Below are 16597 nucleotides of genomic sequence, written 5' to 3'. Positions count from 1 at the left end.
AATATTTTTCTGTTGACAGTGAATAAGCATTTTTGAATGAGCACTAGTTATTTTTTCATCACATATTAATCCATCTTATTGTAAAGCATTTCGTTCCCTCTTACTGTGCCCTACTCATGTGAATGGGAAGGTGTTTTTACCACTAGGGGGCACCCAAAGTGATGTGCTGCTTTTTCTGCCTGTTAACGCCCTTTGATTTTCTCAAGGTACTGTAAGGTGTAAAAGATCGTATCAGTAGAATCAGTTGAGTTGCTGTTAAATCACTGTCAGTTGGTATGAATTTATTAGGTTTCTCCTATTTTTACACAGTATGCACAGAGGATGCAGTCCATTACAAATGATCCTAGCTGTTATTGCAGTACATAGAATATGTGTTTGTTCATAGACGCATTAAGTACTCTTTAAATAGTAATACAACGTAACAATTAAATTACATGCTTATTTTATTTGCAATACTAGGTGTTGATGGCGCAGTGGATAAGACCCATGCCTTTGGTGTTAGAGACCCAGGTTTGAATCCACTGTGAGAATGTGTCCCTGAGCAAGACACTTAACTCCTAGTTGTTCCAGAGAAGTGTGACCTCTGACATATATAGTAATTGTAAGTTGCTTTGGATAAAAGCATCAGCTAAATGTAAATGTACTATGTATAGAAGCAATGCAAACACAGCTACCACATTGTAAATGAAATGGTGTAATGTTAACTAACACTTTACAATAAGGTTCAGTTCGTTAACATTAGCTGATCCCTTAGATGTACTAACAGTAAACAATTATTTTACTGCATATAATAATACTGGTTAATGTTAGTTTTTTATATATATATATATTCTAATACATTTTTAACATTTGAAGCTGTATAAATTAAAATGAGTTAATGTGTAATAAACAAACATGAATTAACAATGAACAATAATACTTATAAATATATATTTTTTATTTATCATGTTTTTAAATTATTTAATTAACATATCAATACATGCTTTGAAATTTTTTTGTTCTTTGTTAGTTCATGATGCAGTAAGGGCATGTAAATATTTTTTATATGATTATTCTGTAAAATGTATGAACGTAACTTTTATTGAAAGTTTTAAAAAAGTGATTACCGAAAGTAAATGCACAGATATACTCAGCACAGTTCACAACACAATAGTGCATTTCCTTTAACGTTCCATTGACTTTGATGTGCACATGTAAATATAGTCACATTCTATACTTGCATAATAATAATAAAAATAATAAAAATAAACTTTCCTCTACCTTTGGACATGGTTTATATTTTTTAAGAGCAGTCATAGCCCCACTTTATCTGTCTCTGGTGTGTGTGTTTGTCATAGGCACAACTGTACTGATATTTTGCAGCTCTTGTGGAGTGTCACTAGAATTCTTCAGTCCTCTTGCATTTTGTTATGACAGATTATCTTCAGAGTCACTTTGCGAATAGAACTACAGAACAAAAAGTACATGACTGGATCCAGACAGCTGTTAAAGACAGACAGTAGCTGAACTTGAACTTCAGATAACGATCTATACTAATGAAGCCTAGTAAGACTATACTCATGTACATGTTCATGTAAAAGATAATGCCCACCATCGTGCACAATATTGGCGGCAGCACCCACCGTTCATTGTTTGAATGGTACACCACTCGGAAAGGCAGGCAGATCACAAGGAGTAAGTCAGCCAGAGCCAGGTTGATGAGGAAAATGCGAACAGAGTTTTTCTTTTGATGTACTCGTAGAAACACCCAGATAGCCAGCAGGTTCCCAAACAACCCGAACAGGAAGAAGAGTGCATAGAAAATAGCCAGCAGGACCTGCAAGCTGGTGTTGTCCGTCTGGCAGTTTTGTTGGGGAATTTTTGATGTGGTGTTCAGCGACGCAATGGGGACAATTTGAGTGTTGTTTTTTGTCATTGTATGTGTATATATATCAGACCTTAGGAAAAAATGCTGATGTCATTAAAATGCTTACCAAAGACATTAAGTTTTAATACCTTGAAATGCAATGGAATGTCTGATGCACACTTAGGTATTGGAGAGTTACTTACCTTGTGACTTCTGTCCTTCAGAGTACTTCTCTGTTGTGTTTCTTTTTGAATGTCTCTGTCTAATCTCAGTTTAGCTCTGTCTTTGCAAACTTCCTTTTTGAAGAAGCTCTTCCTTTTTTAGGTTATCTAAAATCAGGCTTACCTCAAGGCACAGCTGTGCACCAGTTAGCATTAAAACAAAGTGTGCAGGCACTTTTAAAGGGTCAGAACCGGATTTCGACACCACCTTACATCACGTGATTACTGAAACTGATAGATGAGAGCAGTTGAACAATTAAAACAATGAATAAATTGAGCGTCAGCGTCAGTTCTGGCAGGCCAGGTAGTCAAGACGCTGCTAATGCTATTTATCAATAACACTGTCCTGTCAGCTGATCTGCTCCAGCTGGTTAACTCCCCTCGCTGCTCAATGGCCAAAGCTCAAACAAGGCGCCCTATTTAAAGCACATTCAGTTGCTCACACAGGCTGCTGCTGCTTCTGCTGTCCTCTGACTCTCTGCTATTTCATGGTGCTCATGAAAGGTCAGAGGACTCCCTGAACAGAGCCATACCGCCAAATTTCAATTCAGGAATATCAACTGTTTGCAATCTATTCAATAAAATTCTAAATTTATTTTTGTTGTCTGTGTTCTCTTGACTTAATGGACCTGACAGAAATATTGTTTCTAGATTTTATGTTTAAGTTAAAATCAAATTGATAAAGAGGAGTATTTCTTCATTGTTTATTGAAATGGGAACACACACAAACACACACACACCTACACACACACACCAGGGCTCTAGAGTGCGACCAATTTGGTCGCACATGCAACCTAATATCTTATTGGAGAAAAAAAATAAATGAATAAAAATAGCCGTTCGAGGGTGTAAAAAAGTCTTTGCGACTCTGAAAGTCTCCCTTTGGTTCAACAACAGGCATTAGAGCCCTGCATTTCAGCCCGAGTCTGAAGGTTGTTACTGCAATGGAGGATATGAGCCATGAGATGTTCAGTTTGAAGCCCTTAAAACATTTAAATAAAATTTTATTTTTATTTTATTTATGTTCAGAAGTTTATTTTCAGCTCAGCGAAGCACTTTAAGCACCAACTCTTTTTCAGTAAGTTACCTTTCTAGTAGAATTGTGCTTCAAATAAATACTTGTATGTTGACCAGATTGTTAGTTAATCATTTAGGCTACAAGTCAATATTGCCTATATGGACAGTGATAAAAAAAAAATAGTGAACTTGTAAAATGCCATGCGGTCGGAAATTGGGTACACCTAACTTTTGTGCACCAGTGCAAAAAGTTAGAGCCCTGCACACACACACACACACACATATATATATATATATGTGTGTGTGTGTGTGTGTATATATATATATATATATGTGTGTGTGTGTGTGTGTGTGTGTGTGTGTTTCACTTCTCTAATGTCAATTCCAGTGTGGTCTGTACAGCAGAGTAACTTGTCTTTTTTTTGTTTTGTTTTTTGCAGCCTCATTGTGTGTTGCTGGCATCAAAGGAGAACTCTGCTCCGGTGAAACTTGGTGGCTTTGGTGTGGCTATACAGCTGGGAGAGTCCGGATTAGTGGCTGGAGGTACTTGGAAAAATCCTGTTATAGGTTAAACTTTTATCATACAATACATGGACATTTCCTATGTATCTGCACTGCATGCTAAGGGCTTCAATTAGAGCCCTGCATGGGCATCAAATTTAAGCCAGAGGCCAGCCCTGGCCCTAGATGCTCAGGCCTGAGCCCAGCCCATTTCCGACAGCTTATTAGAATTACTGGCCCGAGCCCAAACCAAGCCCGCCTTTTTCCCCCACTTCTCCCAAAACTGTTTATACTACTGTTTCAGCTATATTTTAAATAGTTCAGTTTTGTATGTAATGGCAAAGTGATTATATTTTGTTTCTTCGATTCCTTGTAAAATCATCACGACTTGCCTAAAATTAAGTTTATAGATATACTAAAACAGTTCAAGCATATAACAATGTTTAAACGTTAAACCTAGATAAATTTGCTCTATATATAATAGTTGAGAGAGGAAGCTGGGCTCTTTGCAGGACATGGAGGCGCCAGCAATCAATAGCATGTTTTCCTCAGATACGATGTCATTTTTGCCCACAAGGTAAGATTAATTCATCATTCGTGACTGTAAAGGGTCTAATTTTATTTTTGTTCACTCACAATATCAACAAAACATTGTGCTTTTATAAAATAAATTTAAAAAACATGATACGCTTTCTTCTGTCTGGTCTTGAATAGGAGTGCTTCACAAAAATGAACCAAAACTCAGCGAATACATGATAGACAAAGACATGATAAATATTTCTGTAGAAAGCTTTAAATTAGTACTTAGCTAAATTCAATTCAATTCTAGTTTATTTGTATAGTGCTTTTTAGACGATGAACACTATTAATAGCAATTATTATATGATGCAATCACACTTGTAACAATATTTGTTAGTTCTGTATGTTATTACAGGGTTAGCATCATCTGAGGTCTTCTGAGGGGTTGGCAATCATCTTTTCTCAGGTGTTCTGGATCCAGACTGATGCTTGTGTAAATCCTAGTTACAGTACCACGGGATTTAAATCAAATAAAGACATAATTAGCGTAGCTGCTGTTCCAACAAAGTAAAATTAATTAGTTTAACCCAAGCTAAAGAATAATAATGCGCGTTTGATCAGATACAACTGCAGGTAAAGCCTGCCCTTGAATACTTATATAATTTTCTAATCGATCTATGTCATGATCTATGGTGATCTATGAACGCAGCACTAAGATCAAGTAAAACTAGCAATGAGATGCAGCCTTGATCTTATGCAAGAAGCAAGTAATTCGTAATTTCAACAAGTGCAGTTTCTGTGCTATGGTGGGGCCTGAAACCTGACTGAAATTCTTCATTTAGATTTTTTTGCAGAAAGGAGCACAATTGAGCAGACGCAAGTTTTTCAAACATTTTAGACATAAATGGAAGATTTGAAATGGGCCTATAATTTGCTAGTTCACTGGGATCTAGTTGTGAACTAGCAAATAGAACTACCGTATTTTCTGGACTATAAGTCACACTTTTTTTCATAGTTTGGCTGGTCCTGCAACTTATAGTTAGGTGCGACTTATCAAAATTAATTTGAGATGAACCGAGAGAAATGAACCAAGAGAAAACATTACCGCGAGAGGGTGCTCTAATGCTGCTCAGTGCTCCTGTAGTCTAACCCTGAAATCATAGAGCGCCCTCTCGTGGCTGTAGACGGTAATGTTTTATCTTGGTTCTTGGTTATAAATAAATGCGACTTATAGTCCAGTGTGACTTATATATGTTTTTTTCCTTGTCATGACGTATTTTTAGACTGATGCGACTTATACTCAGGTGCGACTTATAGTCCGAAAAATACGGTGATTGTGATACCTGTATCAGTATTGGTGCATCCTATCGGTGTTAGTGCATCCCTACTAATCATGCTTTCAGTTCCTTATTTTATGCATAGGACGTAACTCTCTCTCTCAGTATCACTCATAAATCGAGTCTTGAATCATTCAGGCAATGATTTTGTTTTGATTAATGAGCTCTTTGTCACTAATGCTGTTTGTGATTGGCTGTGTATGCATGATTGTGTTTAATTGTTCAGAACTTTTATCATCAACAGCTTTTTTTTATGTATTTGAATGGATGCTCCCATGTGACATGTTGTCTGTGCTGCAGGACGTGTGGGTACTCCGCACTTCATGGCACCTGAGGTGGTGAAAAGAGAGCCCTACGGGAAACCTGTGGATGTTTGGGGCTGCGGAGTCATCCTCTTCATTCTTCTGAGTGGCTGCCTGCCCTTCTATGGCACCAAAGAGCGCCTGTTTGAAGCAATCATAAAAGGGAAATATAAGGTAAAAGTTTAATAGCAAGATAACTGTAAATAAAGCCATGCTGGAAATTTCCTCAATGTGTGGTGAAAGTGGCAGTATATACTGATTTGTTGGTTACACTTTATTTTGATAGTCCACTTTAGACATTCTACTGACTATAAGTAACTTTGTAACTACATATCAACTAAATCTCAGAAATTTGCAACTACATGTCTACTAACTCTCAGAGTAGATGGTTAGGGTAGGTTTAGGGTTAGTGTTAGGGGTAGGTTTAGGCTTAGTTTAAGTTGACAAAGAAAGTGTTAGAAGATGTTTAGCAGACAGTCTACTAATCCTCTTTTAACTGCTAGTTGACATGTAGTTGCAAAGTTACTTACTGTTAGTAGAGTGTCTAAAGTGGACTATCAAAATAAAGTGTTACCGATTTGTTTAAGGGCTGAAGATAGACACCTTAAGACACATAAAGCACTTTCCATTTCCTTTGTCTAATCTGCTATCATCAAATTATTCTCATCACATAAACTGTTCAAAAAACAACTTCAACAAGTTCTGATTCTCTAATTTGGTCAGAGTTAAAGACAATTGATAGTTTTTTTTTTTTTTTGATGAGTTTAGATTAAGATTGAAGTTTTAGATTGTAAACGTATCATAAAATTGGAGAGTTCTAGACCAACATCCCAAGTCTTCTGAGTCCATATGTTGAGCTTTGTGTGAAAAAACAAAATGTATTAAGTACTAAGCATTGGTGCTAGTGCCAGAATCATTGTGTTGCTGGTATCAGAGGATCTGGGTTTATCCTTAAATGTATGTGTTTGCTGTAAAGTTGAATCCTCGGCTTTGGGGCCAAATCTCAGAGAGTGCCAAAGACCTGGTGCGCCGTATGCTGATGCTGGACCCTGCAGAGAGGATCACAGTGTATGAAGCTCTTAACCACCCCTGGCTCAAGGTATCGACAGCACTCAAGAAACACTGATCTTAATCATGTTTTTCATGTATTAATCTGTTTTCTATACAGTATTGTTCAAAATAATAGCAGTACAATGTGACTAACCAGAATAATCAAGGTTTTTCGTATTTTTTTTATTGCTACGTGGCAAACAAGTTACCAGTAGGTTCAGTAGATTCTCAGAAAACAAATGAGACCCAGCATTCATGATATGCACGCTCTTAAGGCTGTGCAATTGGGCAATTAGTTGAATTAGTTGAAAGGGGTGTGTTCAAAAAAATAGCAGTGTGGCATTCCATCACTGAGGTCATCAATTTTGTGAAGAAACTGGTGTAAATCAGGTGGCCCCTATTTAAGGATGAAGCCAACACTTGTTGAACATGCATTTGAAAGCTGAGGAAAATGGGTCGTTCAAGACATTGTTCAGAAGAACAGCGTACTTTGATTAAAAAGTTGATTAGAGAGGGGAAAACCTATAAAGAGGTGCAAAAAATGATAGGCTGTTCAGCTAAAATGATCTCCAATGCCTTAAAATGGAGAGCAAAACCAGAGAGACGTGGAAGAAAACGGAAGACAACCATCAAAATGGATAGAAGAATAACCAGAATGGCAAAGGCTCATCCAATGATCACCTCCAGGATGATCAAAGACAGTCTGGAGTTACCTGTAAGTACTGTGACAGTTAGAAGACGTCTGTGTGAAGCTAATCTATTTTCAAGAATCCCCCGCAAAGTCCCTCTGTTAAAAAAAAGGCATGTGCAGAAGAGGTTACAATTTGCCAAAGAACACATCAGCTGGCCTAAAGAGAAATGGAGGAACATTTTGTGGACTGATGAGAGTAAAATTGTTCTTTTTGGGTCCAAGGGCCACAGGCAGTTTGTGAGACAACCCCCAAACTCTGAATTCAAGCCACAGTACACAGTGAAAACAGTGAAGCATGGAGGTGCAAGCATCATGATATGGGCATGTTTCTCCTACTATGGTGTTGGGCCTATTTATCGCATACCAGGGATCATGGATCAGTTTGCATATGTTAAAATACTTGAAGAGGTCATGTTGCCCTATGCTGAAGAGGACATGCCCTTGAAATGGTTGTTTCAACAAGACAATGACCCAAAACACACTAGTAAACGGGCAAAGTCTTGGTTCCAAACCAACAAAATTAATGTTATGGAGTGGCCTGCCCAATCTCCAGACCTTAATCCAATTGAGAACTTGTGGGGTGATATCAAAAATGCTGTTTCTGAAGCAAAACCAAGAAATGTGAATGAATTGTGGAATGTTGTTAAAGAATCATGGAGTGGAATAACAGCTGAGAGGTGCCACAAGTTGGTTGACTCCATGCCACACAGATGTCAAGCAGTTTTAAAAAACTGTGGTCATACAACTAAATATTAGTTTAGTGATTCACAGGATTGCTAAATCCCAGAAAAAAAAAATGTTTGTACAAAATAGTTTTGAGTTTGTACAGTCAAAGGTAGACACTGCTATTTTTTTGAACACACCCCTTTCAACTAATTGCCCAATTGCACAGCCTTAAGAGCGTGCATATCATGAATGCTGGGTCTTGTTTGTTTTCTGACAATCTACTGAACCTACTGGTAACTTGTTTGCCACGTAGCAATAAAAAATATACTAAAAACCTTGATTATTCTGGTTAGTCACATTGTACTGCTATTATTTTGAACAATACTGTATGTAAATTAAATTTTATAGACAGACTGTTTCGCTAATTGGATATTATTTTCCAGCTTTAAAGTTTTTATGGACTTAAGATATCATTCCTTAATGAGAATAAGCACCATTTGGAGTGTGTTTCCTTTTAGGAGAGAGACCGCTATGCCTACAAGATCCACCTTCCTGAGACTGTGGAGCAGCTGAGGAAGTTCAATGCCAGGAGGAAGCTAAAAGTGAGCCATCAGCACTTTACAGTCTTTGCATATTGCTTTAACAGCTGTTTCACACACGATTCATGTGGATGTTCTGGAGTGTAAAATAAAGACCACGAATAAAAGTTAGAGCACCCACAGGAAATTGCAGGACATGAGTTGATTAATATATGTATGGTTTGACAGGGCGCAGTGCTCGCTGCAGTATCCAGTCACAAGTTCAACTCTTTCTATGGCGACCCACCAGAAGAACTGCCTGACTTCTCTGAGGACCCTACTTCATCAGGTACTACAGCAGAGTTGCAACATCAGCTGCCAGTCACTCTGTCTTCCTGAAGAGATGTTTTTTGTGATTTGTAATCTCTCATCAAACAAGAGAATCTGGTTAATGTTTCCTGTTTAGTTCTCATATCATCTTTTGTAACTTTCCCTTTTTTTCTGCAACACTTAAAATTGTGTCACAAATTTTAATAAAAGTTTCACAAACATATCCTTAAAGATATGCAGTGCTGTCACTGGGGTTGTACCCGAAGGAACAAAAGCTGAAAGATACATCTTTGTTACTTATTTACCCCTAACTGGTACAAATTAGTACCTTAAAGGTAACACCCCAGTGACAGTTTTGTATTATTATTTTTTTTTTGGTAGTGTAATATATTTTGAATGTGCATTTTTAAATTATTATTAACAAACTTCTCTAACTGATTGTTTTAAGAGTGTGGGTGAAACCTATCTCTATTCACATTACAATCAACTTTCTATTGTTAAATACTGCCTGTTGCTTGTTTCTATGCTGACCACCCTGCAGGACTACTAGCAGCAGAAAGTAGGTGTCACCATCTGTGTCCTTACAAAGTGCTACTTTCAAATCAAGTTAATGCTTTTCATGAGTATTTAAAGGACAGTTGTGTTTGTGTGTACATGTCAAGGGGCTGTGTCACAAGTGCTAGACAGTTTGGAGGAAATCCATGCACTGACTGACTGCAGTGAGAAAGACCTGGACTTTCTACACAGCGTCTTCCAGGACCATCACCTCCACACATTGCTTGAAGTAAGAGACTGTAGCATACAGGCAGACACTAACATATACTCACCAATACAATACTTCCTTTAGTAAACCACAGAATCTGATGTCTTGAGATTCTGTTAAAGCTTGCATTGATAATCTTGATTTGAAAATGTCACATCATGTGATGTATGCCACTAGTTTTTAGCCAAATCATCTTCCAGTAAACTCATTGCCGTCACACTCCACAAGAACCGATTTGATGGTAATTGCACACCAGTAGTAATTCAGAATTGATCTTGGTGACCTGCACAGTGAGCTCCATGCTAAAGATATTGATCTACTTGAAATAATTATCCATAGCTAACTTGAAGGTTTTTTTTTTTTCTTATCTGGGTACCTCAACTGATTCATTCACAAATGTCAGTAGACGAATTTCAGAATTTTCAGTGACATCATTTTTGTTTATTTGAGAACTCAATGGAAATATTCATTCATTGTTCTTTGTTCATTCATCGCATCTTTCACTGCGTGTCCAAGCACACGTCAAACGAGTCTTTCAGTATCATGGATTTTTGCTGTTTTTGTCTGTGTGAATAAGTGCAGCTGTGGACTCTCCCTGCTTTTTCTATGTTTGCGTGTGTGTACCAAGGCCTCTATAGAGAGCCGTACAGCTCTGTGTAATCCAGTGTGGATGATAGGGCCTGTCTCCATAGCTACAGGCCAGAGATAAGCAGAGAGAAGGGGAAACGCCTCTTATGCTAGTGCTCTGTGGGTAAGATTATCACCAGGAGGCTGTGAATGCACGTTGTCCCATTGAGAACTCAACTGAAACAATAGCACCTATTGTCAGCCTCCATAATTTTTTACTGTTGCAGCTCCAGCAGTATCTGTCTATTAGAAGAGCTGCTCCAGGCATTAAGACTTTGCCATCCTCTCTATTCAAGCTCTGTGTGTAACTCTACTTTCGTGAATTCTACCTATCTGGACCTACTTTGTTTGAAGTTTAAATTTTGGATGGTTCTTCTTTTGATGTGGTGAGTAACATGGTGTATTTTCTTAACCAAACACTTTCTTTCTTTGTTGCTGGAGATATAGCAATTTTTCACCCTGAGAGTTATGTTCTGTGTGTTATGTTGTGAAATGCAGATTAAGATGTATAAACAACTGATACCCTCTGTACATCACTTATAAATAGCATACCATGCATGTGTGTGGTATTTTTTTGTGACCTATTTTGTCCTATGAGGGTTGGTACCAAGTCTCTGAAGAGTCACGTATTAACGGATGTGGTTTGCAAGAACATTTATTTTCAAGTAACTCACAACATGCTGAAGCTGACTGATGTGCAGAAGAAAGCGCCTGCAGAACACTGGATACATGGAAAACATCTGTTAATATAAAGAGCACTGTGTGTAGATGACAAAGGGTTCAATTCTTATTTATTCTCTTCAGTAATATAACATATTACCCAACATGTTTTGTTATTAAACATTGATTATATTCAATATTGTTTTGAACAAGCATGGGTTTTAAAGGATCCTGATCTGTCCTCGCATGCTGCAATAAATCTTGTGATTGTTCATTTATCCATTCTCTCTTTTTCAGCTGTATGACAAGATAAACACCAAGTCTTCACAACAAATTAGGAATCCTACAAGTGACGCAGTTCAGAGAGCCAAAGAGGTGAGTGCAGGCTACAGTTACAGAAAGATGCCTTTGTAATTGTACAATTATTAGGGCCTATTAAGTTCCTAGCACAAGTTTAATTGAACTTGATCATAGTGTTCAATTTAAACGTTGATTTAAAAGAAAAATTAATAATTATTTTTTCTACTGGTCCAAACATTCTCTAATTTTGAAATGTAATGTCTCTTTTCAATATCTTCAACGAGAAAGTTTGTTAATGTGACTCAGAATTGAATGGAACAATGTTTAATTGGTTTGTCTTATTTCTGCTATCTCGGATGTGTTAATTCAGAATTACATTATACGTATGATAAATAGAATTGTTGGTGTACGTTCTCATTTTTAAAGGGGTCATTTGATGCTTTTTTTAAAGATAACTATTTTGTGTATTTGGTGTAACAGAATATGTTATGCTTTAATATTCATTATTACACATAATATTTTATATATTTTATTGTAGTTCCTTTATGCCCCGCCTCTCTCAAATGTGTCGTTTCCTACAAAGTTAGTCTGCTCTGATTGGCCAACTGACCCAGTGCATCGTGATTGGCTGAACACTGCAAGCACTCGTCGGAAATATAACACCCCTTTACATAATCGTGAGCTTCATCTTTCAAAATAAATGTTAAGACAGTTAATAATGTCCTTAGTTTACCATCAGTTCAAGCCCGAAAGGGGAACAGAGTGGTGTGACAGACACAGTGATGAAGCTTGGTACACAAGCCACTGACGGTTAAGACAGCTGACTCCACTGTGTGACCGTCTCTCTCACACACACATATTTATAGAAGCAGATTCAGAGGCACAAGATTGTCATAGCAAAGTCAGAATTACCCTTCTCTCCTAGGTTCATGAAATGGTCATCCATAAAATGCATTGCTGTTCTGTTGTAAGTAAAAAGATTCCTAAATGCATCAACTTTCGGAAAACCAAATAAAGTGCTTTTACTTTCGCCTAGATACACACAGCATGTCCCTGACATGGCTGCTTCAACACTAACTGCAGTTACGGAAACCACGCCTTCTTTCTTTGCGTCAACATTTGGGCAGCATTACGCAAATATTTCCACAAAGTGATGTAGACATGTGGGGGAGTGTTTGAATGAGTTGTTTTAGGGGGTGTGGCATCTTTGGAAAGGAAAACTTGAAATCGCATCATATGACCCCTTTAATATTCTGTCTATTCTGTGTTTGAATTTTAATACAGCTCATCAGGATGTTCAGAAAAGACTCACTGCATGACCTACTCACTCCTTCGCTTTCCTATAAACAGAATTTCCTCACTGCATATTTCTGTCTTGTTTTTTTTTTTCACTTCTGCTCTGACTGTAGTTTAGTGCAAACAGTCATTTTAAGAATTAAGCCGCCTTTCCACTGCACACGACATTCGGACACGATTGTCGCATTTCTCCCTCTAGCGGCAGTCGCGCAGAACTTTCAAACTGGTCATGCAGCAACCGTCACCTTGGCATATTCACCATGGTAAAATTAATCATTTTAATGAACATAGTTAATTTATGAATGCATCGTCACAAATCAGGTGACCCCCAAAATAAAAACAGGTTTTATGGGGCTAATCAACGTAAATAATTGTTTAATAATTATTAAATAATTATTTCTGCCATAAGTATTATAAACCACCATTTTACAGAAATAGTGTTTAAAGGATAATGTTAATGTTAACAAAATATTGGCAATTCTGACCTCGCACCGATAGTTTTGATTAGAATACATCACATCCGGTCGGGCGTTCGCATACGGTCTAGTCACAGAAGTTCAAATATTTGACCGTATCCGAAGCTCAAATCGGATTCGAAATTATCGCGTACGCATGTGATCGGAACTCCACGCAGCTCCCGCATTACTTTCCATTGAAAATGAATGACTTCCGGTCTGTCGCTTGTCGTTCGTCGGAGACAGTGGAAAGGCGGCTTTAGTATCTATAAAACAGGAAATTTGCTAAATTGTCATTACTAAAAGCTAATTAAATGCAACAAAAAGACAATTTCTTTGTTAACAAAAAAAGTATCTTACAAATGTCACGGTGCAGGGTGCCGTCTCAGCTTCCCCTGCAGTCTGACAACAAATGATGGTCTCAAAAATGTTAGCTTTTCAGATAGCAAATCATATGGTTTTATCATCACGATATCATGTCTTTTCATATCTATTTTTCTTTTCTCAAAAACAGAAGTTCATGATTTTATATAGTTTAAAAGAAAAGCTCAAACAGAGGTCTGATTTGTACTCCATGCCTCTAAGAATTTTAAGCTTGAGTGTATGATTTATGTGAAATTTACAGATCTCTAGTGGTCTATTGCTCGTATAAAAACATAGCTGTTTTCTTCCTGGTGAATTATAATACATTTGAACCAGCTGCAGTTAGAAATCCACAATAACAAATGAATGTCTTTGCTTGCTTTTACCGAAATAGTAGATTAGAAAAAAATATAAATAACAAAATAATGATTGTGTGGTGTTTGACAAAGCAGCTTTAACACCGTTCATACATAAATGTGGAAGGTTGATGAGAGTAGACTGACATGACACTTCTCAAATTACATGAAAGTCAGTTTGAGAGTGAAAATGCATTTAGTTTGGTGACTGTCTGTGTGCTTGCCTCAATGTTGGCTGAAGCGTTTTGCTCTCTTCATTTGCACAGAAACCAGTTAAAATCATCACTTACAACACAAACGGTGAATAGAATATGGAAATGGTTCTGTTTTGTCCATAACGCACTAAATGAAAATATAGGCGCAAGCTATCGAACAAGTTTTCCTCCACAAGTCCCCCATATAGTACAACTTTTTCTGAAGTTGTTGCTTAAAGTTGATGCTTAAAGTTGATGATCCAAACTGATGATGACTTATCATATAGTAGAGTTGCGTCAACAGAAGCATTCAGAGTATTTTGAACATATGTAAACAAATCCTAAATTGGTGCTTCAGATAAGCTTGATCTAACAAAAGTTCCCAGAGAAGTAACATAATGTCATTTTGAAAAGTTCAAACCATCTGCATACTCTTAAGATAAAAAAATAATTAGATTCAAGCTAGTCTTGATGGTTGCTTTTGGTCTCAAACTTCCTCAGTGGTCCTCTTGGTCCTGACCCCTCTAAAACAAGTCTGTCTCAGTCACAGGTCACACAAACTATAAAGCTCAACCATTTCCTTTGCTGATTAAATAGCTGTGCTCCCGAATAACCCTTCTTGGCCTCTTGCTTGTGATCACTGGCAATGGTGAAATGCTTAAGGATTATCCTCTTTGTATTGCTTAGAGGCAGCGGGTGGAAACTAACCAATCACCTCTCACTGATTACCCTGAGAGACTAAAACTTGCAGAGACGACATGGTGCCTACATCTAAAAATCCAGCCTTCGACTCTGCTGCTTCTTTTACACAGACTATATGTATCACATGTTATAAAACTTTCCTGTGTGTGTGTCTCTCATGCTAAGACCTACGCCGAAGACGGGTCGAGCACGGCTTTGAAACATCTGGAATATGTAAGATGCAGACATTTTCCAAATCTTATGTCCACTTATTTTTACCACTTTTGTAGAACATGGACGTTCTTTTAGGGTTCTAGGATTCTTTTAAATGTCTGAGCTTTACATTAAGTGATGTTGACTGGCAGTGAGGAGCTGGCCAGGTGGATTTGAACATTGATTAGAGCTCATTAGAGATGATTAGTGTGGTTCAAAAGACGTTCTGGATCCGGCGCTCAGCAGCATTCAGCAGGGAGTTATGACATATCTGCAGTACTCTGCCAAATCACCCCCTCCCGCCTGGACCGTCCCACCCTGCCAATGGAAGGACCAAATGAGACCAGACAGCAGTGCTGATTGGTCACATGGGGTCTAAGGGTCATGCCAGAAGTGTTTGCGTGTGTGTGTCTTTCCTGATATATGATGTGTGGGGTCTCAGCAGTCCAGCTCAAAGTTGTGTTGCAGTGTACAAGATTAAGAAGCAACATCTTAACTTGCATCAAGAAATATATGTTGTGGAGATGACACCTTGAGGAAAAGCCTGAAGACTCTGTCTGTCTGTAGGTACTTGAGGAGATTTCATGCTACTCGGAGAATGCAGACGCTAAAGAACTGAGACGGATTTTAACCCAACCCCATTTCATGGTGAGTCTCACAGTGCTGATTCTTTTGTGAATCTCTTTACAATACACCTTAAAGTCAACATGAAATCAAAATAAACTCTGTTTGCTTAATGCACATCCTTGTCTTGTTGTGAATAATTAATTTGTGCATGTTGTTCTTTGTAAAATTTTATCAAAATGTTACACCTTGTTTTTCCTCTTAATCTTTAATGCTGGTGTCACTTGCATTGGCTTTTGCATAAAATAGTAGCCAATAGCCAAATCTCTTTAGTCATTGTTTGAGCAAACTCACATTTGCGTCTGGTTACATTAGGGTACAAAATACCCTCTTTTCACCATCTAATCAATTCCCACCCTAACTTTTAGTATGTTGTTGGAAATACACTTCATTAAACATTGTTTTATTAATTTGATTTATTTTTATTAATACTTTTATTCAGCTGCGACATAATAAACCGACTTAAAATGAAAGTAATTCAATTTATATATTGTTTTATTTTATTTTTATAAATGCTGTTCTTTTGAAGTTCCTATTCATCAAGGCATCCTTGTGTATCATGGTTTCCACAAAAGCATTAAGCAGCACAGCTGTTTTTAACTCTTTCAGCTGTTCAACAGAAGTAAATGGTTTGTTAGAGGAAATTCAAATCGAATTTAAGGATCTCAAAGTGATTCTCATTATCACTTCAGTGTATGACAACACTGCTAACATCAGGAAGTACAGTCAAACAACAAAAGTGGAGTCTTCAAGCTTGATTACATTTCTGTCAGCAAAACTATCTTTGAGAGCTTAACTAGAGCACTTGTACTTAGTCTTGATGAGTTGGAGCTGTTTAATCGAAGTGTTGTCAGGAGCGTTTCACCATCTCAGATTTTGCATTCCTTTTCTGTAATCCTTTTCTATAATCAATGAGCTGTTTGTTAGTCATTGGCGTTCATAGCATTATTTCTGTGTTCTTATCAATTGGACAAGTAACCTCATGATAGATGAAGCAAAGAGTTTGCCCTTCGCTCCACACTAACTGTTTGTTAATAAGGTTCATCTAGAGCAGGGGTCCTCAACTA

At 37.5% G+C, this 16597-nt stretch overlaps 2 protein-coding genes across 14 annotated transcripts in view; both read left to right on the top strand.

The window, feature by feature from the left end:
- The window catches only part of LOC128019951 (60S ribosomal protein L8), a 120761-nt gene that overhangs the window by 62591 nt on the left and 41573 nt on the right, over positions 1-16597 (top strand). The gene's annotated exons all lie outside the window — the stretch shown is intronic.
- LOC128019945 (peripheral plasma membrane protein CASK) overlaps positions 1-16597 on the top strand; it is a 145457-nt gene that overhangs the window by 109925 nt on the left and 18935 nt on the right. For 6 of the 13 annotated variants that reach the window (XR_008185260.1, XM_052606341.1, XM_052606338.1 and 3 more), the window contains exons 6-15: positions 3525-3627; positions 5742-5917; positions 6720-6842; positions 8669-8752; positions 8918-9017; positions 9540-9557; positions 9661-9782; positions 11346-11423; positions 14880-14927; positions 15474-15554. Coding sequence is in view for 12 of the 13 variants with exons in the window: in XM_052606341.1 (XP_052462301.1) it covers positions 3525-3627; positions 5742-5917; positions 6720-6842; positions 8669-8752; positions 8918-9017; positions 9540-9557; positions 9661-9782; positions 11346-11423; positions 14880-14927; positions 15474-15554 (933 nt within the window). In the remaining variant the exon portion in view is untranslated. The remainder of the gene's footprint in view (positions 1-3524; positions 3628-5741; positions 5918-6719; positions 6843-8668; positions 8753-8917; positions 9018-9539; positions 9558-9660; positions 9783-11345; positions 11424-14879; positions 14928-15473; positions 15555-16597) is intronic. The other 7 variants (XM_052606343.1, XM_052606339.1, XM_052606346.1 and 4 more) reach the window with 3 other exon arrangements.

The sequence above is a fragment of the Carassius gibelio genome, chromosome A9 (genome assembly GCF_023724105.1).
Source record: "Carassius gibelio isolate Cgi1373 ecotype wild population from Czech Republic chromosome A9, carGib1.2-hapl.c, whole genome shotgun sequence".
NCBI classification, from domain to species: domain Eukaryota; kingdom Metazoa; phylum Chordata; class Actinopteri; order Cypriniformes; family Cyprinidae; genus Carassius; species Carassius gibelio.
This window is presented reverse-complemented; position numbering and strand designations above follow the sequence as displayed.